At 39.9% G+C, this 23,293-nt stretch overlaps 2 protein-coding genes across 2 annotated transcripts; both read left to right on the forward strand.

The window, feature by feature from the left end:
• The first annotated feature begins 7,528 nt into the window (after nt 1–7,528).
• Nucleotides 7,529–8,413, forward strand: LOC122298897 (zinc finger BED domain-containing protein RICESLEEPER 1-like). Its single transcript, XM_043108739.1, has 2 exons — nt 7,529–8,240; nt 8,349–8,413. Exons 1-2 carry the CDS (start codon nt 7,538–7,540, stop codon nt 8,411–8,413), a joined length of 768 nt encoding a protein of 255 aa, XP_042964673.1. The 5' UTR covers nt 7,529–7,537.
• An 11,343-nt stretch (nt 8,414–19,756) lies between these two features.
• On the forward strand, nt 19,757–21,049 carry LOC122298898. Its single transcript, XM_043108740.1, has one exon. It carries the CDS (start codon nt 19,757–19,759, stop codon nt 21,047–21,049), a length of 1,293 nt encoding a protein of 430 aa, XP_042964674.1.
• The last annotated feature ends 2,244 nt before the right edge of the window (nt 21,050–23,293 follow it).

Below are 23,293 nucleotides of genomic sequence, written 5' to 3' on the forward strand. Positions count from 1 at the left end.
GGTTATTGGGGTCTCACATTAATGTATCCGTCGGTAGTTATTTATTTGCCACGATGATGTATGCTTTTTGCGACGACTGAAAGTGGCCGGTATTGATAGAAAAATAATAAACACCAGGCATAATCCCCGCGATACCCTGCGAGACCCATCTTCCCTTTCCCCTTTCTTTATTTTCCGCGCACGCCCTTTCCTTTCTTCCCCAACCACCCCCCCACCCAACCTCGCGATAATCACCATGGCCCTCTCCCTATAGACAGAGGTGAATTCACAGGAAGCATAGGATCCGCCCCACCTCGCAACCTCACCGACGTTGCCTATTAAATCTGTGTTCATGCCCTAGACTCCAAAACCCTCTCTTCAGGCGGAAATCAATGGGTGCATCCCCTCTCTCTCTCAATTGATATACACAGTAAGCCTCTCTCTCTTCTCCTTCCGTGTTCTCTATCTATTGGTTGTATGATTGTGTACCATTATAGAAACTTTTGCATGATTGTATAAGATTTGTGGGAAAATATTATGATATGGTTGTCACAACAGATTTGAGTGGTAATTGATGCTTCGAATCTAGATTTCTGGAGATAATTTTCTGCATATGCTTGCTATTTAGATAGGAAAAAAAGCTGAAGGATAACAATTAGATTTTGGTGCATTGTTTTTGTGTTTTAACGAAATGGTAGAACAGCCCTCTGTTCTAAAAATACCCCTGTATTAGATTTAGCATGTAGATTTATAATAAATGAAATTATAAATCTTAAAATGCCATTAATTCAGCATGTTAATTAGTTTGTATGGAATTTATAAATAGTATTGAACAAATGATAATTAATCATCATTTTCGCCTTCAATACATAATATTAGTTTTTTTTTTTTTTTGGACATTCTTTGTAATGAAAAAGCATATGAACGGAGAACATGATTGAAGTATTGAATAAGACTAGGTAAGATGTCGGCATTTCGTGAGCAGCCCCAAACCTTTATATTTGCCTTGAGATCTTTATTGCTCTTGTTTCCCAATTATACACAATCTCATTGGGTTAATTGAATGAGTATAAGTACCTATGGTCTGAAAGCATAAATACAGTTAGGGTGTCACATACACACTTGTGATTGTATCTAACCAGCTAGCTCATGATAAGCTAGTACTATTTGGTTCTTCGCACACTTATTGTTTGAATCCACACATGATTTTTTTGTCTATCAGACATGCATGCATACATGCCGAGCTACTCACAATAGCTTAGTGTACGTGGAAATGCAGATTATAGGTATTCTAGCTAGGGGCCTATATTGTGTATGGTTGCATCAAACCTTAACAAAAATGTTGTTGGTGCTATTATAATGGTAATGGGTGAAGTCCAGACTCATGGTTAAATTTCCTTTAACCCATACTCTATTGATTGGAAGGTGGAATTGGTTTTTAGTGTTTGTTCTCATGGTGTAGTAAAGCTGAAATCAGCTCAAATAGGATCCCAACTAGTATTCCCAATGCACTAGATTGTTGTCATGAAGGTGCATTGCTAATGGTCAATTTTCACTTGACCATTATTATGGTTGGTTTCTTTAACTCCTAAATTCTATGAATCATTAGCAGAGATCTTAGAATTTAGGAGATGGGCTTAGGCATCTTTAATACAGGCAATCTTCTAAGGCTGGTTCTCTGGAGCAAAGATTGCCCTTATTGTTGGAAGCTCAATGTGCCGTAATTCACATTGACTTGATGTGCTTTGCTTTTCTAGGCTCACATCTCCACTATAATCACAATTATAGTGGGATTACTAGCCCTGATCCACTATAACATCTTGTAGTGGGGTTTGCTTTAAATGGTATTTTCATTTTTTCTCAACTTGGTATCAGACAATTTTACTGATACTAGCAGTCCCTCACAAGTTCTGATTATTGTTGGTCAAAACAATCGGTTAGCTTAATAGTGCAGGGTTGATTAGATTTTAGGTGAAACAACATCTCTCTTCTTTTGCATGTTGGTATGTTAAGTCAGCTAAGAATATATATTCTAATGGGGCTGTGAATACACTAGGGTATGAACTCTTATGGGATTAGTAAAGCATGTGGTTGATATGGAAGATTACCCTTTTTGTTTTCATTCCTTCATTCCTCAACCGACTTCTCAACCCTGTATTGGAGGGTACTCCCTTTAAGAAAATTTACATTAACATACTTCATACACAAATTTCTTCTTCAAAAGGTTAGTATTATTAGGACTGGCCCAGATTAACATAGCTCTTATATAATAAGAGCTATTTCTCCTCCCATATCTCATGTATGTGGGGAGATTCATTACTCTACATGTTCATGAAACATTAAGCATTACTCATCTGTTTTTTTGCATTACTATTCTAGATCATTTCTGCATTACCTTGTTGGATCATTTCTGCATTACCCTAAACCATTTTTCATTTTACACTTTATGGTTAGCATAATCTGAACCTACTACCTAATCTATAATTACGGAATGGTCATCCAACCAACACACACACACACATAAACCCACTCCTCTACCTATATATAATATTATATGGAAAAACAGAGGACAAAAGTGTCGGTTTTGGTTTCACCCCTTTAGGTTGCTTCCCCCCAAGGTCAAGGGGCTGTTCACACTAGATATCCTCTCCTACTTAGTGTCTCATGTCATGTCCTAATAAAGTGTGGTTGGTTATCTTGATCGAGTATGATCTTCTTATTGGTTGTTCTCAACCATACTTTTGAGATTCTTCAATGTTTATTTACACTTTTTTGGTTTTTATACCATGGACTTCTGTCTTTCACCATATATATTTTCCCTTATATACAAATGTAAAGCTTTTCCTTAATTAGCTAGTATATAATCACTGAAGATAACATCTAATTAGGTCCGACATCAATGTATGTGTTAGCAATAACAAGTATTGTGCTAATCTGAATTACCTAACTATGAAAAATCGCTTTTATTCATTCCCTCCTGCATAAATAAACCCACATGCAGCAGGGCAACTGCAGCTTTGCCATATGTATTGTTTTTTTCATTGTGAATAAGCATTAAACACATGTTTATTGGAAAAGAGGGCCAGCGAACGGCATATGTAGATTCAGCTATATATGTTCACATAAGATAATTGGTCTGAATTTATCTTTCTAAAGTTTATAAACCATTGTTTGTTATAACCACATAATTTTTACTTTGAATATTAACTAGATGTGTGTAACTGAGTTGTATATGGTATATACAACTCAATATTTAGCAACTACACAGGATTCTACTCACTGTGATTGACCATTCCAGTGACAAGTAATTCAACTAATGCTGGTACCCTTTTCTAATAAGATATTTTAGTTGGAATCACTTAACCTTTATGTATATATTGATATGCATATCTCTTATGGAATACCAACTGGTACATTAATTGACTGCAAATGAAACGGCCCCGATAGCACCCAGTAGACCTGCATATGCCAACCTTCTAACTCATAGATGGTGAGAGTGCAACCAATAGAAATTAACAGCAATGCTTTTCATCTTCAAAGTCAAAATTATATATTACCGTTCAGCTTTGCTTATTTGATATGCAAATGGAATTTCTAGGTGATGTTACTTTTATTGTGATGACCCATTTTTACGTGTATTTTCACTGCAGTGTTGTTTTTAATTTAATTAATATATTGATTTATTTATTTTAAATTAATGTATTTTAATTGGTTTTTAATTTATTTGATGCGGTGTTTATTTTATTTAGTCGTTTTACGTTTTTAATCTCGTTTTCGGCGGATCTGTTTTGTTTTCCGGAGTGAGGATTGGACCTCATTTCTTCCCTCCATCTTTTCTTTTCCCTTTTTCCTTTTTCTCTTTTTCTCTTTTCTTTCTTTTTTTCTTTTTTCTTTTTTCTTTTTCTCTTCCTTTTTCCCCTCCCCTCCCGCGCGATACCCCCCGTTCGTCTCTCTCTCTTTCCTCTCCCTCACGTCGGAAGCTTCAACCTCCCAAAACCACCGCCGCCGACCACCGTACGACACACCACCCCCACCAAAATCTTTCCCTCCCTCCGGTGAACCACCTAGGGGAGAGTATCGGACGGTCCGGACCGGCAAAACCGACCGGACCGGCAGTTTCGGTCCGGACCGAACCGAACCGGTAGAATGTCCGGTCGGTTTCGGTCCTATTTGCTCTGGACCGATAGGTTTCGGTTCGGTCCCGGTTCAGGGGGGTTTTGCCCCGGACCGGACCGAACCGAACCGAATGAATATTAATATATTTTATTATTTATATAATTATTTATAATTTTTATAATTGTATATAATTATTTATAATTGTATATAATCTATAATTATTTATAATTTTTATCTTACCTAATAGGCTAATATTTATCATACTAATTATTAATATATATAATTTTATACTAATACAATAATACTAATATAATAATATTTATACTAACTTACTAAGACTAAGACTAAATCACTAACCGTCTATATTAATAAATGACTACTAGTTATTAGTATTACATGATATTTACATCTAGTTATTAGTTATAATTTATAAACTTATAATAAATAAGTTAATAAATATTACTAATTTACTATATATTAATAGACTAATAGTATTACTATATTAGTATAATAGTCTATTAGTAATTTAGTATATAGTAAATTACTAATATATATAATAGTAATTATAGTATACTATTAGTTATATATTAAATTAATATATTTAAGTTATTATCTATGAGTACTAGTGTAACTACTAACTAGTGTTATTACATATTAATATTATTAGTTACTAGTTATTACATCTAGACTATCTAGTTATTAGACTATAGTAAATAAGTTAATAAATATTACTAATTTACTATATACTAAATTACTAATAGACTAATAGTATTAGTATAATAGTAAATTACTAAGTTAGTAAATTTCAAAAACAAAAAAAAAACTCTCTAAGTTAGTAATAACTAATAATTAACTAAATTAACAATTAACTAGTGATTTTTTTAATGATTTAATTAAATAATACACATTAAATAGTTTACCTAATTTTATTTTTACTAACTTAAATATATTTTTACCAACTTATTAATTTTTTTTTATTGTTTAAAATTAGATTTTAGAAGAAGTTATATGGGTTGTGTGAAACGGCGCCGTTTCACGCAACCCATATATTTTTTTCTGAAATTATGTGCTGAAACGGCGCCGTTTCAGCACATAATTTCCCTTTCCCCCCCCCTCCCCCCCCCCCCTCCCCCCCGATTCCCTCCACTCCTCCTTCAGTCTTCACTCTTCACTTTCTCTCTCAACTCTCAGTCGACGCTCACTTGATTCTACAGACCCTAGCCCCGTGCCGTGCGCATCCCCTCCAAGCCGTAACCCATTGCCGACGCTGTGCCGTTGCCCACTTGCCCCTCCGTCGCATCTCAAACGAGGTGCCTCTCTCTCTCTCTCTCTCTCTCTCTCTCTATTATTTTTATATCTTACCTATTAGTTATTATTTTTGTTAATTTGCTTGATAGTTGTGGATATTAGGCTTGTTTGTGTGCTGGATAGTTGTGGATTTTAGAGCATTGGCGACTTGTGCCCATTTCTGGAAAACAGATGGGTTCGCTCGAGCCTCGCGTACTTGCCGCTCGAGCGAACCCAGGCAGAGTGGAGCGCTCGACGCTCGCTCGAGCGAACTCAGGCAGAGTTGAGCGCTTGACTCTCGCTCGACATTCTGCTCGAGCGAAATCAGGCAGAGTTGAGCGCTCGACTCTCGCTTGACATTCCACTCGAGCGAACTCAGGCAGAGTTGAGCGCTCGACTCTCGCTCGACATTCCGCTCGAGCGAACTGAAAAATCTTATTTTTTTTATAAAATTATTATTATAAAAATAAATTTATATTATCATTTTGATGAATCAAATGGCTAATCCAATGTGGGATTATGGATAGAAAGGTCTTAGATTTATGGAAAACTTGTACTTTTCATCAATTTTTGAAGATGGCTTTGATGAAGCCAATGTGGATGCCTGGATGGATATTAGGGTTGTTTCTGTGTTGGATAGTGGTGGATATTAGGGTTGTTTCCAGGCTACGGACAACCAATTGTTCTAGAAAAACTTATTACACTAATTGTTGGTTGTTTATTTTTCTAGATGGATTCGTCAACTTCAACCAATGAGGTGCAAGAGTCAATACAAAGCCCTGGTATGCCTCCGCCCCCACCCCCACCCCCACCCAATGTAAGTGATAAATCTAACATTGGTGGGTCACAAAGTGGTAGAGTTAGGTCAATGGTTTGGGATCACTTTACAAGAATATCAAAAGGGGATCCCACTAAACCTAGGGCTGCATGTAATTACTGTGGTGCTTCGTATGCGTGTGATACAAAGATCAATGGTACAAAGTCTATGAAGCATCACATTGAGAAGCAATGTAAGAAAGGTCCATTTAAGAATACGGATAAGTCCCAGACGACTCTAGGTTGGAAAATGGAGGGAGGTAGTGGTGGTGGGGGACTTGTGCCCATTTCATTTAGTGTTGAGGCTTGCCGACAAGCCTTGACAGAGATGATTATTGTTGATGAGTTGCCATTTAGGTTTGTTGATGGGGAGGGTTTTAGAAAGTTTATGCTTGTGGTTTGCCCTAAGTGGGTAGGGATTCCATCCCGTTGGACGATTACGAAGGATTGTTTTAATTTGTTTATCAGTGAAAAAATAAAATTAAAAAGTGCTCTTCGAGGGCAACGAATTTCCCTCACCACGGATACATGGACATCCGTGCAAAATCTTAATTATATGTGTCTCACAGCACATTTTATTGATGATGACTGGAAGCTACATAAGAGGATTCTTTCCTTTTCTTTGGTTGAAAATCACAAGGGTGATACACTTGGTAAGGGCATAGAGTTGTGTTTGCATGATTGGGGGCGACCGAAAATACTTGCTATCACTCTTGATAATGCAAGTTCTAATAATGGGGCCATTTTTTATTTGAAAAAAAAAACCAAGTATAGGAGGGATACGGTCTTGGAACATGAATTCTTGCATGTTCGATGTTGTGCACACATTCTAAATTTAATTGTGCGTGAGGGATTGAAAGAGTATGAGGAGTCTATTGCGAAGGTGAGGGGTGTTGTGAAGTATGTTAAATCCTCCCCTCAAAGGTGGGATACATTTAAGAAGTGTGTGGCATTGGAAGAGATTAAATGCAAAAGTCATGTTTGCCTAGATGTACCGACTAGGTGGAACTCCACCTATCTTATGTTGGAGAGGGCTGGGAAATTTAGAAAAGCTTTTGATCGGTTGGAGGAAGAAGATATGTGCTTTTTAAGTAGTATTGGAGATGATGATGATGACGATGATGAAGGTGATGTGGTAACTAGAAGAAAGTCAAAGAAGTTAGGGCCTCCCAATGCATCCGATTGGGATAAGGTACGGTTGTTTGAGAAGTTTCTTGCATTATTTCATGATGCAACTTTACGCTTCTCGGGGGGTGAGTATGTAACTTGCAATACCTTTTTTCCGGAGTTGGTGAATATTAAAAATGCCATTAACATAGAGTGTGAAGAAGGAAGTCCCATGGTGGGATTAATGGCCTCAAATATGAAGAGAAAGTTTGAAAAGTATTGGGAGAATATGGATAATCAGAATATGCTGTTGTACGTTGGGATTGTTCTTGATCCTCGTTACAAGATGCGATATCTTGACTTTGGGTTGAGAAAAATGTATGCATATGATCAATCAAAAATCATTGATATGAGTTGGAAGGTGAAAAATGCATTTATCCGCATGTATGAGGCATACATCCAAAATGAAGAAGGGAGTTCTCCTCAACGCACAAGTTCCCCACGTGAAGATGCGAGTCCTTCCACAACTCAGTCTACGAATAGACATGCTGCATTGATGGCCCAATTTAAGCAAGAGTTACAGTCAGAAGACTCTTTGGAAAGCAGGTCAGAGGTTGATAGATATCTAGCTGAAAAATGTGAGGATGAAGGTGATAATTTTGACCTACTAAATTGGTGGAAGGTGAATTCAGTTAGATATCGCATACTTTCAAAGGTTGCACGTGATGTACTTGCAATACCGGTATCTACTGTGGCCTCTGAATCTACATTCAGCACTGCAGGTCGTGTACTTGACCCTTTCCGAAGTAGTTTAAATCCGATGATGGTTGAGGCTCTCATATGTGCACAAAATTGGCTCCGTTCTTCCTCTACTCCAATAAGCCTTAGGACTTTAATGGATGAAGTGGAGGAATTTGAGAAGCAGATAGATATGGGTATGTAATCAATTAACTTTGATTTATTTTGTGGTATATTTTGTTTTATCTTCTATATTATTTTAACTTTATTTCATTTGTTTTATATTAAAGTTTTATGGATTGAAGGAGAACTTGTTGGGGAATTGGCTTATTCTGCAGAAGGATCAAATGAAATGGCTACCGAGTCTTAACCTAATGTTGATGTAATCATGTAAGACATGAATTCTGTTTAAAATCTATATTTATTTTTCCCAATTTTATTTCTTTCTAGATGTGATTTGTTTGTAAAATCTGCTTCTCTATTATATTTGGACTTTAATACTTGAAAAATTCACAAGTTAAACTCAATAAACATCTTGTTTTATAGTGATTCTGTACATATCAAGGCCTTGTGTCATTAATCCTCTCCTAAAACCATCTTATCTAGGCCTTGTGTCATTAATTGCTGCACTTTGAAGAAGTGCATGGTAAAAAGACTCAGTTACAGCTTGTGTAAAAGGCTAACTAAAGGTTGATTTATTTTATGTTCACCAATATCATCTTGTTTTGTACCAACTCAAGTGCTGCACCAACTGAGTTGATTTATTTTATAACAGACTAACCTAATGTTTAAAGGTTGATTTTTATTATGTTCACCAATAGGTTAATGCCTTGGTTTTTTACTTTTTTATCTGCAGATCTGTGAATCGTGATCTCAACCTTGATGGAGAAATTGATCGTGAGGAATTTGCTAATAGTCAGGGACTGATTAAAGAATTACCTAATTGTATAATTTGTATTTTGTTTTGATGTAATTATGTTAACTTTTAGATGCTACTGTTGGTCTTTTTTTATTTTTTACGTAATTTATGCTAGTGTTAGTCTGTTATAGTGCACTGTGCATCAATGCTTTTGATGTAAATTATTAAATATAACTTCTAATCTTTGATAGTTCTTTTTTTTAAGACTTTTTAATTTTTAGTTTTTAAATAGGCTTGCAGGTTTGAATTTTTTAAATATGCTTGCAGATTGCTTGGGAATGGATTTTTATTTTTCTGGCCTTTTAGAATGCAGATTGTAATAATTTGATGTACCATGTATCATGTATGTAAAGTAAGATACATGAAAATCGATTTTTGCTATATTTTTCTCTTGTTAGAAGAGCTTTCTTTCCTTTTTTAGATATATGATAAATATTAAATAGTATATACTATAATTGATTGATCTTTAAATTGTTTGGAACGTATATAGAAATTTTTCTTCATTTGGTAGTAAAATATTTTATTCAAATTTATTGTATATAGATAATTTTTTTTAATGGTTATTTTATTTTTCTTTCTAAGTATTTTTTTGGTATTTTGGGCTTCAAATTAGATAAATTATTAGTGGATTTTAACTGTTGGGCCGAAATTGATGTAAGAAAAAAATTGGGCCATTGGCCCATTTGGAGTCCGGTCTGACCGATTGGACCGACCGGACCGGACCGTCCCGAATGGGACCGGACCGCCCGGTTCCATTGAGATTCGGTCCGGTCCAGGGTAGGGAATCCCTGGACCGAATAGGTCCGGTCCGGTCCATCAAACCCCCCGAAACCGGACCGGACCGGACCGATCTCCCCCCTAGAACCACCCCACAAAATTCCACCACCAACGGAGCTGCTGTTTAGCCGAAAATCCACCTTTAAGTCGAGCGGTTTTTGCTCCGAACATTTTCGGCCTCTAACAGCCACCGGAACAGCTCCCACGAGCTAGTTTCCGTTTTGGACATTTCGGCCGTTCCTCCGCCCTTTCTGCAACCACCCATGGCCAAACTCCACTTCCACTAGCTTCATAAACATCCTTAGACCCTTCCCTATCAATCCCAAGCCTTGGTTTGTTCCTGTTCAAAAGTGGGTATTTTACAACCCACGGCCACAGTGAAATTTCACTGTTACGTTGCTTTCCTTCCGCCGTATGTAACGCCGCGTGTTTTCTAAAACTACCATATAGCGCTGTAAGTATTTTTCAAACCCTACTTTTAGATTTAAATATATTTTGCTCATTCAATAAATATTTTTTGTTGGTTGGCTGATTCCAGACTGAGTCCGAGGAGTTCGGAGGTCGGATGGATTGAGGACGGAGTGTTTGGTTTTGGTTATTTGTGATTGCTTGATTATTTGAGCCATGAGGCATGAGTTGCATATTGTGTTTATGTGCATTTTGTTTTAATCGAGAAAATCTCATTTTATTGGTGTAAATGATTTTTGGGTGCGTGTGTTTCACGAGCCCAAGCAGGGATGGGTTATTATCTCGGTGGAGCTCCTCTGGTCACTCGGGAGTGGATAAGACTGAGTGACATCCCCTGGGTTGTTGCAGGGCGATGACCGGATCGCACAATACGGTAACACTGTCGTGTCGACTCTATGGTCCCTAGAGTGGCGGGGACTAGAGGATGGCCTAGCCAGGTACGCGCAAGGTGCGAGTCAGGGCATAGCTCGTTTAGGTGTCACATGCGTAGTCGTTACCTGCGGTGTGGCACAGAGCCAGGGTGTGCGGATGATCCCTAGGGGAGATCATAGTGCATGCATAATCGGATTGTTTTTATGGTTTTCTTATGTGAGCCATTTTCTTGGAAAATTGCGAGGTTTGGTTTTCGAGGCTTCTGATCCATTTTCTGGGAAAATGGTGGTTTGGGCCATTATCTGGGATAATGGCGAGGATGTATTGAGGCTTTTGATCCATTTTCTAGGAAAATGGTGGTTTGGGCCATTATCTGGGATAATGGCGAGGCTTGGCTTTAAGGATATGTTTTTGTGGACCAAATGGATTTTTTTGGCGTGCGTGGAAAAATTATGATTTTATGGCACATGTGCATGGGTTTTTCTTTAATGCATATTGTTTGAGTTTTATATGTTTTTATCTAGTGGTGTTTGGAGTTTACTTACCTGTGGCACCATTTTTTGGTTCTGTAGATTTTGGTGCCGAGTTCGAGGAGGAGGAGGAGGAGGAGGCTGAGCCCGAGGATGCGGCTCCACCAGAGTTCTGAGTGGAGTTTATGTTTCTCTATTTGGCTTTGATTTTATGTTTGTGTTTTGTAATATTTATTTATGTATGTTTGAACAGTTGTGTATTAAACAAGAATAATTTCGGTACTTAGTCATGACTTTCGTTATCCGCTGCGTATTTCTTTTTGCACATTTGTTGCTTTTATACACACTTGACACTCGTCGATAGGATGATGACCCGTGATGTCATCATCCAGACGTCTCGATTTTCCCGTGTCTGTGCATGGGGATTTGGGGGCGTCACAGGTGTTATCAGAGCGGTTTGGCTCTGGGTAAAACCACATGTCCCGTAGGTAGTACCAGGATGTTTTAAGGTTGTGTTTTAAAAATTATGTTAAGTAAAGTTGTTATTTGATTTGTTTTATCTGTTTGAACTTGTTTGCTTGTTTTTATTTATTTAGTTATGTTTTTGCAAGCTGGTTTCTTTTTGTTTCTTATTATGTGGTGTTGGTCTTTGGTTTTTGTTTTTGTTTGTTGTGGGTTTTATTTGTTTTTGTTTTCTTAAAGGGGGTCAAAGGTTGTGGTGGCAGGAAAAATGGTGAGACCAAGGAAATCCACTCAGGAGCCACGGGACAATACCTCAAGAGATGACTCCATAGCCCAAGCAATACGGCAGATGACGGAGTTTATGCAGCAGAATTTTAGGCCACAGCAGACAGGGCCTTGGCCACAGCCAGGAGGACCTTGGCCACAACAAGGGGATCCCTAGCCGCCACAAGGTGGGCCTTGTTCGCAACAAGGAGGACATTGGCCCCAACCAGGAGGTCCTTGGCCACATCAGGGAGGGCCTTGGCTATACCCGGGAGGATCTAGTAGCATGGTGCAAGCCGGATGCACCTATGAGCGCTTTCTAGCACATAGGACTCCACACTTCACTGGAGAAGAGGATCCACTTCAAGCTGGAAAGTGGATCAAGGACTTGGAAAGAACTTTTGAGGTGTGTGGTTGCACCGAGGCACAACAAGTACTCCACGCCAGCTATCTATTGCAAGGCACCGCTTCTGATTGGTGGGATACCAAGAGGGTGATGCTGGAATCAGAATTGGGATCTTTCGCCGCTGTGACCTGGCAGTGCTTCAAGAAAGAATTTAACGACTGCTTCTTTCCTGCTTCTGTAAGGAAGCAAAAGGTAAGAGAGTTCTCAAATTTGGTTCAAGGGACCACGACAGTGGAACAATACGCCCGAAGATTTATAGAACTTGGACGGTTTGCTCCCCACCTCATTGCCATAGAGGAGATGCGAGTTGAGCGTTTTCAGGAGGGACTACGCCCTGACATACGCCGTATGGTGGTCAGTCACCATATATCTACTTTTTAGGACTTAGTGGATGTGGCCACCCTTGTGGAGCGAGAGAATAGTCTGAGTATGGGCTCCCCTCCAGGGTATAAGAGGCAGAGTTTTTCTAGTGAAGGAAGCAGCTCCGGTTCGCCTCAGAAACTTGTTCAGCTGACCGAAACTCAACCGCAAGCATCCTCAGGTGTTCGCATGGGAGGACGTCTGCCTGTTTGCAGAGTTTGTAATAGAGCCCATGTGGGTGAGTGCCCTTCTGGTGGGGCTCGATGTTATAATTGTGGCCAGCAAGGTCACTTTGCCCGTGAGTGTCCAAGACTAGTTCAAGGAAGCCGTGGAGGTAGACGCGGTGGAAGAACAAAGCCAAGGCAAGCAGTGCAAGCCCGGGTTTATGCTGTCACACCCGGAGATGTGGATGATGAGGCACCAGCGACCCATGATGCTGGAGTAATTACAGGTATGGATTAATTTAATTTAATTTTATGTTGGATTTAATTTTTGGTGTATTTGGTTTCTCCTTTGTTTTTTTTTTTGGATTTCATGGGTTAATGTGTTTGGTTTAGGGAGAGTCCATTTGTATGAGTTTTATGCTTGCACTTTGTTTGATTCCGGTGCTTCACAGTCATTTGTATCTTCCACGTTTGCGTGGATGTGTAATTTGGTCACGGAACCTTTACCAAAGTCATTGGTAGTGGCTTTACCCGATGGTGAAATGGTGTGGTGTTCCAAGGTTGCTTTGGGATGCCCGTTAAATTTTGATGGAAGGTTCTTTGATGCTGATTTGGTGGTGTTTAAGCTATTGGGTTTTGATATCATCCTCGTGATGGATTGGCTATACCAATATTCTGCGAGTATTAATTGTAGAAGTCGGGTAATTACCTTTCAGCTTCCAGATGGTGATTATTTGGAATTTACGGGGAGTAAGTTAAAAGAAAAGCTGGTAATTATATTGGCAATTCAAGCAAGAAGAGAGATTGCATGGGGAGGGGATGCATTCTTTGTCTAGATGGTGTCTACGCCATCTGAGAAGAAGGCTTTGGCAGACATTCCAGTTGTGGAAGAATTTCCCGACGTGTTTGTGGATGACTTGTCCGGACTACCCCCTGTTCGAGAAATGGAGTTTGTTATAGACTTAGAACCTGGAGCGGCCCCTGTACATAAAGCTCCTTATCTCATGACACCGGCTGAATTAAAAGAGTTGAAGACTCAGTTGCAAGAGTTGGTAGATAAGGGATTTATTCAGCCTAGTACTTCTTCGTGGGGTGCGCCAGTGTTGTTCGTTAAAAAGAAAGATGGAACCCTCCGTATGTGCATCGATTATCGGGAATTAAATAAGGTGACCATCAAAAATAAATATCCTCTCTCGCGGATAGATGATTTATTTGATCAGTTTCAAGGAGCAGCCGTGTTCTCGAAGATTGATTTGAGGTCGGGATACTACCAGCTGAGGATCAGAGACAAGGATGTGCCCAAAACTGCTTTCAGGTCGAGATATGGGCATTATGAATTTAAGGTGATGCCGTTTGGATTAGCCAATGCCCCTGCTGCTTTCATGGATCTAATGAATCGAGTATTTCGACCTTATCTGGATTCCTTTGTGGTAGTATTCATTGATGATATTCTGATTTATTCTTGAGATGTTGAAGAGCATGTGTACCATCTTCATCTTGTACTTGGGAAATTGAGAGAACACTAGTTGTATGCCAAGCTCAGCAAGTGTGAATTCTGGTTAGAGGAAGTCAGATTTCTTAGGCATGTGATTTCCCGAGACGGAGTGGCTGTTGATCCTAGTAAGGTGGAAGCCATTTTGTCATGGCAGCGTCCCACTACAGTGCGCGAGATCTAGAGTTTCTTGGGACTTGCCGGGTATTACCAAAGATTTGTGGAGGGTTTTGCTCGCCTATCCGGACCTCTCACAGCTTTGACTCGGAAGAATATAGAATTTGTTTGGTCAGATAAGTGTGAGAGAAGCTTCCAAGAATTGAAGAACAGGTTGACGACGGCACCAGTGTTAGCGCTTCCAGAACCGCACAAGCCATTCGTAGTCTTCAGTGATGCGTCTAAATTTGGATTGGGTTGTGTCCTTATGCAGGAAGGACGGGTTGTTGCTTATGCATCTCGTCAGCTAAAGGACCATGAGAAGAATTATTCGACGCACGATATGGAATTGGCTGCGATTGTTTTTGCTCTCAAGATCTGGCGGCACTATTTGTGTGGGGAAGCATGTGAGGTATACACCGATCACAAGAGCCTGAAGTACTTGTTTTCCCAAAAAAATCTGAACATGAGGCAAAGGCGATGGCTGAAGTTAATCAATGACTACCAGTGCGAGATCAAGTACCATCCGGGGAAGGCTAATATAGTTGCAGATGCTTTGAGCCGAAAGTCGCACTTGGAAGGTGAAGCTGAGCCATCGGAAATGGATTCTTTGCTTTGTGAGATGAGAAGGCTCCTTATTGAAAGTTCACAGCAAGAAGAGATTTTATCTTCAGTTCTTGATATTCGGTAACTGATTTTGAAGAATTGAAAACTCTTTAAAGGAAGGATCCGAAGCTACTGAATATCAGTAAAAAAGTCAAAAAATCTCGAGGGCCATTGTACTATAGTATGGATAAAGATGGAATACTTCGGTTGCGAGATCATCAGGGATAAAATGGCGGCAGCTCAGAGTCGTCAGAAAAGTTACGTTGACATCAGGAGGAGAGAGTTATGTTTTGAAGAAGGTGATTGGGTTTATCTCAAAGTCTCTCCCATGAGAGGTGTTAAGCGTTTTGGTAAGAAGAGGAAACTGGATTCGAGGTATGTCGGCCCTTTTCAGATTCTGGAGAAGGTAGGGTCCGTCGCCTATAGAATTGCTTTGCCAGAGTGTTTTGGGGATATTCATGATGTCTTCCACGTATCGTCCTTGAAGAAGAGCTTTGGACAACAACAGCCACGCTTTGTCAACCCAGAGAGTATTCAGTTGCAACCGGATCTCACTTATGAGGTTGTTCCGTCGCAGATCATGGATTGGAAGGAGCAACAGTTGAGGTCCAAGACGATACCTTTAGTTAAGGTGGCATGGGGAGATCCGCTAGCTCAAGACTTCTCTTGGGAGCGAGTAGCGGACATGAGGGAACAATACCCATACTTGTTTGAGTAAAGACGGTACGTTTCTTAATCTTGGTCACAGATGGTTTATGTGATTTTATGTGGCTTGTTTTAAGTTGGTGGTTGATCTTGCAAATTTCGAGGATGAAATTTGTTTTAAGGGGGGAGGATGTGATGACCCGTTTTTACGTGTATTTTCATAGCAGTGTTGTTTTTAATTTAATTAATATATTGGTTTATTTATTTTAAATTAATGTATTTTAATTGGTTTTTAATTTATTCGATGCGGTGTTTATTTTATTTAGTCGTTTTGCGGTTTTTAATCTCGTTTTTGGCGAATCTGTTTTGTTTTCCGGAGTGAGGATTGGACCTCATTTCTTCCCTCCATCTTTTCTTTTCCCTTTTTCCTTTAGCTCTTTTTCTCTTTTCTTTCTTTTTTTCTTTTTTCTTTTTTCTTTTTCTCTTCCTTTTTCCCCTCCCCTCCAGCGCGATACCCCCCCCGTTCGTCTCTCTCTCTCCTCTCCCTCACGCCGGAAGCTTCAACCTCCCAAAACCACCACTGCCGGCCATCGTGGGGCACACCACCCCCACCAAAATCTTCCCCTCCCTCTGGTGAACCACCCCACAAAATTCCACCACCAACGGAGCCGTCGTTTAGCCGAAAATCTACCTTCAAGTCGAGCGGTTTTTGCTCTGATCTGCTGCCGTCGCTCGACCTCCGGCCACCACCTCTTCACCACTTCATCACCGACTCCTTGCCATCCTAACCCACCCATTTCCGGCCTCTAACAGCCACCGAAACAGCTCCCACGAGCTAGTTTCCGTTTTGGGCATTTTGGCCCTTCCTCCGCCATTTCCGCCGCCACCCACGGCCAAACTCCACTTCCACTAGTTTCATAAACATCCTTAGACCATTCCCTATCAATCTCGAGCCTTGGTTTGTCCCCGTTCAAAAGTGGGTATTTTACAACCCACGGCCACAGTGAAATTTCACTGTTATGTTGCTTTCCTTCTGCCGTTTGCAACGTCGCGAGCTTTCTAAAAATACCATATAGCGCTGTAAGTATTTTCCAAACCCTAATTTTAGATTTAAATATATTTTGCTCATTCAATAAATATTTGTTATTGGTTGGCTGATTCCGAACTGAGTCTGAGGAGTTTGGGGGTCGGATGGATTGAGGACGGAGTGCTTGGTTTTGATTGTTTGTGATTGCTTGATTATTTGAGCCATGAGGCATGAGTTGCATATTGTGTTTATGTGCATTTTGTTTTAATAGAGAAAATCTCATTTTATTGGCGTAAATGGTTTTTGGGTGCGTGTGTCTCACGAGCCCAAGCCAGGATGGGTTATTATCTCGGTAGAGCTCCTCTGGTCACTCAGGAGTGGATAAAACTGAGTGACATCCCCTGGGTTGTCGCAGGACGACGACCGGATCGTGCGATAGGGTAACGCTGTCGTGTCGACTCTGTGGTCCCTAGAGTGGTGGGGACTAGAGGATGGCCTGACTAGGTACGCGCGGGGCGCGAGTCTAGGCATCTCTCGTTTAGGTGTCACATGCATAGTCGTTACCTGCGTTGTGGCATAAAGCCAGGGTGTGCGGATGATCCCTAGGGGAGATCATGGTGCATGCATAATCGGATTGTTTTTATGGTTTTCGGATGTGAGCCATTTTCTGGGAAAATGGTGAGGTTTGGTTTTCGAGGCTTCTGATCCATTTTCTGGGAAAATGGTGGTTTAGGCCATTGTCTGGGATAATGGCGAGGATGTATTGAGGCTTTTGATCCATTTTCTAGAAAAATGGTGGTTTGGGCCATTATCTGGGATAATGGCGAGGCTTGGTTTTAAGAATATGTTTTTGTGGGCCAAATGGGGTTTTTTGGCGTGCGTGGAAAAATTATGATTTTATGGCGCATGTGCATGGGTTTTTCTTTAATGCATATTGTTTGAGTTTTATATATTTTTATCTAGTGGTGTTTGGAGTTTACTTACCTGTGGCACCATTTTTTTGATTCCGTAGATTTTGGTACAGAGTTCGAGGAGGAGGAGGAGGCTGAGCTCGAGGATGCGGCTCCGCCAGAGTTCTGAGTGGAGTTTATATTTTTCTATTTGGCTTTGATTTTATGTTTGTGTTTCGTAATATTTATTTATGTATGTTTAAACAGCTTTGTATTAAACAAGAAAAATTCTGGTACTTAGTCATGACTTTCGTTATCCACTGCATATTTCTTTTTGCACATTTGTTGCTTTTACACACACTTGACACTCATCGATAGGATGATGACCCGTGATGTCATCATCCGGACGTCTTGATTTTCCCGTGTCCGTGCATGGGGATTTGGGGGCGTCACATTTATACTTTCTATTCTTGTTGCTAACCTTATTTATGTATCATTAATCACTATCATGTCTATACTGTAGCTTTGAAAATGATGAAGAGTTATTGTTTCTGTAAATGGAGTTATTAAGGGTTGATCATGTCATTTGGGTATGTTTCCAGTAAAAAATGTTTTGTAAATTCTCTTCTCCTTCCACTTCCTTGGTCAGATATCATCAATACAGCTTTTCAACCGTTTTATTTTTTGAGAAGGAATTTCTATGCCATTTGTGTCATAGAAATGAGATTACACCCTATTACTTATTAGGAAACCTCTGCAGCTCATGTTCTTTGAATACATGATTTGTCTATTATCCCCACCTGAGCAATACATGAAGTGATTTTCATGTCAAATTTATGCAGAGGCTGTGTGTCACAAACAATTTAATTCAGATTTCTAATTCTCTTGACTTCAAATGATTTTAATTCTCAACATAGACATAAGGATATAAATGTAGTGTGTTTAAATTTCAATACCAACGATTTTGCTGGACGGTGAATTCAATCCCTTATTTCACAGTTTATTATGTGGTTCATCACTCATATTGGTATTCACTCAGTGGATAAATAAGGGTTAATCTTTAATGGATTCATGCACGTAGAGGGTCATCACCAGTTTCTCAATCCTATCCTTAAACATACAACACTCGAAGGAATTAGCTCATTTTTGTTTTATTTTTTTTGTTTTTTTTCCCCATATACTGACTTTTACCCTTGACTTATACATCATCTTATTAATTCCTTGTCTATATTGTTTTGTAATATTATGACTTTGTAATATTTCTTATTCATCGTATACAAACTTCTCTAACAGCCCAAGTTTCCTCACATATTTAGAGTTGTAATGACATCTCCCCGTATACATTCCTGTGCGATATGCCTTACATAGTGATTCATTTTATTTGAGGTGTATATTTCACAAATATACATGTTGTTGGACCATATTGGTCAAAATACTGCCTCAACCTTCCTACCATTCCCTCGCCACACAAATATTTGCAACTATGATCCAACAACTATATCCGAAAAATACAACCCCAACACAAATAATCTATATACATGTTCAGCTAAAAAAAGGTTTACGGTTATCCATATGTAAACCTTCCATATGGATCCACCTAATTTGCAGCTAATCACCTTAAATTTAATTTAAGGTATAACGAAAATCATTACTAAGTTATTTGGCAGGACACTCCAATTCTGATGCTAGCTTCTAATTCTTTGGGAAAGATAACCAACTCAGGTGAAAACATATGGACTACACATTGGATAACCACATTGATTTGGTCTTTAGCAGATAGTTAATCACAATAGATTTTGTGAAATAACTATCTTCGTATCCGCAACCTCTCCCTAAACAACAATCTATGCATTCCAGCTTGTAATTGGTGCGATCATTACATTGTCAATCTCTTCATGATGGCCACACACCACACTAATGTGCAGCTATTAACCGCCTTCTGACTTGAATATTGAGGATGCCACATGTTCCCATTAATTAACTACACGCAACAACCATAGGAGTTGTGCATACTTTCATGTATGTGATCTTTGACCTTATACATTACACTATTGGATGATTTTGAGGTTTAAATGTTGGATATGTAGTTTGAAGTCCCCAAGGTCAAAATACTTGTAGGTCTCCAAGTATTTAACAGCTATTGACAGTTTCATAGCTGTAATTGCATTCCAATTCTTAGTGCCAATTTCCCATATCCTAATATGATGTTTGCTTCCATTTGGTCAGCTTCATACTATGGATAAGTCTTGGATGCATATTGAAGATAGATTGCATTCCAGTGAGTATGTTGAAGGGGTTAGACAATTCATCGTTATGGCCATTTCCCACACTGCTAATACTGATCAGATTAGGTGTCCATGTAGAAGATGTCGGAATAGAGCTTTCCACTCCATTCGTACAGTTGAAGATCATTTGTTCTTTAGAGGGATTGATGCAACTTATACTCCATGGATATTCCATGGAGAAGATGATCCATTCCGGAATTTGACTTTTTCGGACGAAGAAGAAGATGATCCTTTGGCTCATAGTGATTATATTGATGATCTCGATGAGCTTTCAGATGACATCCATCATGGGTCGTTTATGGATCATCATATCAGAAATGATGGTGAATCTTATGGTGGCGATCAACCCTCCACCTCTAATCCTCCTGTCAACTCTAATTTCGAGGACTTGGTAGCTGATGCACGACGTCCACTTTATCTTTCATGTACTAAGTTCTCAAAGCTATCATTCATCATTAAGCTGCTTCACATCAAGAGCATAGTTGGGTGGACCGTGAAGTCCTTTGATATGGTCATAAAGCTCTTGCAAGAGGCATTTCTTGATACTCTATTCCCTGACTCATATAATGATGCCCATCGCTTGGAGCGGGGATTAGGATTTAGTTACGAAAAGATTCATGTCTACCCAAATGATTGTGCCTTGTTTTGGAAGGAAAATGCATCGTACAATGATTGCCCTAAATGTGGAGCATCTAGGTGGGAGCAGAGCACAATTCAGGGACGAAGGATACGACAAAAAGTACTCCAACATTCTCCCCTTAAGCCGCGCTTGCAGAGGCTATATATGTCAAAGAAGACAGCCCAAGACATGAGATGGCATGTAGATGGACATGTTGATGATCCAACATGCATGCAACACCCATCAGATTTGAAGGCTTGGAAGGACTTTGATAAGAAACATATGCCATTTTCCACAGATCCTCGCAATGTTAGACTTGGTTTGGCCAGTGATGGGTTTAATCCATTCAACAACATGAGTAGACCATATAGCATTTGGCTAGTACTGCTTGTGCCTTACAACTTGCCCCCCTGGCTATGCATGGAAGAACCATACACTATGCTATCGTTGTTAATACCTGGCCCTATGTCACCAGGTAATGATATTGATGTCTTTCTGCGTCCTCTACTCGATGAGTTGAAGGAGTTATTGGAAGAGGGTATTCGTACTTATGATGCATATAGCATGCAACACTTTATGTTGCATGCAGCGCTACTCTGGACAATCAATGACTTCCCCGCATAGGCCAATCTTTCTGGGTGGAGTACAAAGGGCAAGATGGCATGCCCCCATTGCATGACTGACACAAATTCACAATGGTTGGTATATGGCCGCAAGCATTGCTATTTGGGTCATCGACGATGGTTGGCCCCAGATCACAATTGGAGACTGAAAAAAATGCTTTTAATGGACATGAAGAGCACAATCTCCAACCATCAAGGGTCCAGGAAGAGCAATTGCTACAACAATTAAGTCAAGTGTCACATGTTCAGTTTGGTAAATCTTCTGTGAAAAGGAAACGAACTCCCAATCATCTTAATTGGACAAAAAAATCAATTTTTTTTTTAGCTTCCTTACTGGTTATCCTTAGGTTTGAGACATAATATGGACGTCATGCATATAGAGAAAAACATATGTGATAACGTTGTCAGAACATTGTTGAATATTGAAGGTAAAACTAAGGACTCTGCCAATGCACGTAAAGATTTGGCCAATCTTGGAATAAGGAAAGAATTGCATTTACAACAACATGGCGAGTCTATAACCATGGGTCTTGGATGCTACATGTTAAATTTAAATGAGCGAAGGGCTTTTTGTGAGTGGTTGTCAAAAGTTAAATTCCCTGATGGGTTCGCATCGAATATTACCCGGTGTGTCAATGTTCGTGAGGGAAAGATCAGTGGAATGAAGAGCCATGATTGTCACATATTTATGCAAGCACTGTTGCCAGTCGTGATTGGTGGGTTCTTACGGGCCGACGTGCGTCAAGCCTTACTAGAGTTGTCTTCGTTCTTCAAAGAATTATGTTCCTGAACTTTGAACTTACCAGTGTTGCATCGTCTTCATGCTAATATTCCCTTGATTCTCTGCAAACTAGAAATGATATTCCCTCCAGCTTTTTTTGATATCATGGTGCACCTTTCTATTCACTTGCCAGAGGAGGCTCTACTTGCAGGACCCGTGCAATACAGATGGATGTATCCTTTTGAGAGGTACTTAGGAAAGTTCAAGCGGTACGTGATGATCTGCTTTTACGTGTATTTTCACTAAAGGGTTGTTTTTAATTTAATTAATATAGTGGTTTATTTATTTATTTTAAATTATTGTATTTTAAATTGGTTCTTAATTTATTGGATGTTGTGTTTAATTTATTTAGTCGTTTTACGGTTTTTAATCTCGTTTTCGGCAGATCTGTTTTGGCGGAGTGAGAACTGGACCTCATTTCTTTCCTCCATCTTCTTTTTTCTCTTTTTCTCATTTCTTTCTTTTTTCCCTCCCTTTTCTTTCCCGTGCGATTCCCCCTCCCCCGTGCGTTTCTCTCTCTCTCTCTCTCTCTCTCTCTCTCCTCTCCTTCATGCCGAAGTTGCCAACTGCCCAGACCCACCGCTGCCGGCCACCGTGCATCACACCACCACCACCAATCTCTTCCCCGCCCTCCGGTGAACCACCTCACAAATTTCCACCGCCAACGGAGCCGCCGTTTAGCCAGAAAACCACCTTCAAGCCGAGCGACTTTTGCTCCGATTTGCCGTCGTCGCTCCACCTCCGGCCACCACCACTTCATCACCGACTCCTTGCCGTCCTAACCCACCCATTTCCAGCCTCATTCCGTCACCGGAACAGCTCCCACGAGCTAGTTTCCAATTTCGGTATTTCAGCCCTTCAACCACCATTTTCACCGCCACCCACAGCCAAACTCCACCTCCCTTAGCTTCATAAACATCCCTAGACCATTCCCTATAAACCCGAGCTTTGGTTTGTCCTCGTTCAAAAGTGGGTATTTTACAACCCACGGCCACAGTGAAATTTCACTATTACGTTGCTTTTCTTCCGCCGTTTGCAACGTCGCGAGCTTTCAAAAAAATACCATATAGTACTGTAAGTATTTTCTAAACCCTAATTTTATATTTAAATATATTTTTCTCATACAATAAATAGTTGCTGTTGGTTGGCTGATCCCGAACTGAGTCTGAGGAGTTCAGGAGTTGGATGGATTGAGGACAGAGTGCTTGGTTTTGATTGTTTGTGATTGCTTGATTATTTGAGCCATGAGGCATGCGTTACATATTGCATACATGTGCATTTTATTTTAAGTGAGAAAATCATGTTTTTGTTGGCGTAAATGATTTTCGGGTGCATGTGTTTCACGAACCTAAGCCGGGATGGGTTATTATCTCGGTGGAGCTCCTCTGGTCACTCGGGAGTGGATAATACTGAGTGACGTCTCCTGGGTTGTCACAGGGCGACGACCGCATCGCACGATACGGT

This window comes from Carya illinoinensis, chromosome 16 (assembly GCF_018687715.1).
Source record: "Carya illinoinensis cultivar Pawnee chromosome 16, C.illinoinensisPawnee_v1, whole genome shotgun sequence".
In the NCBI taxonomy this organism is placed as follows: domain Eukaryota; kingdom Viridiplantae; phylum Streptophyta; class Magnoliopsida; order Fagales; family Juglandaceae; genus Carya; species Carya illinoinensis.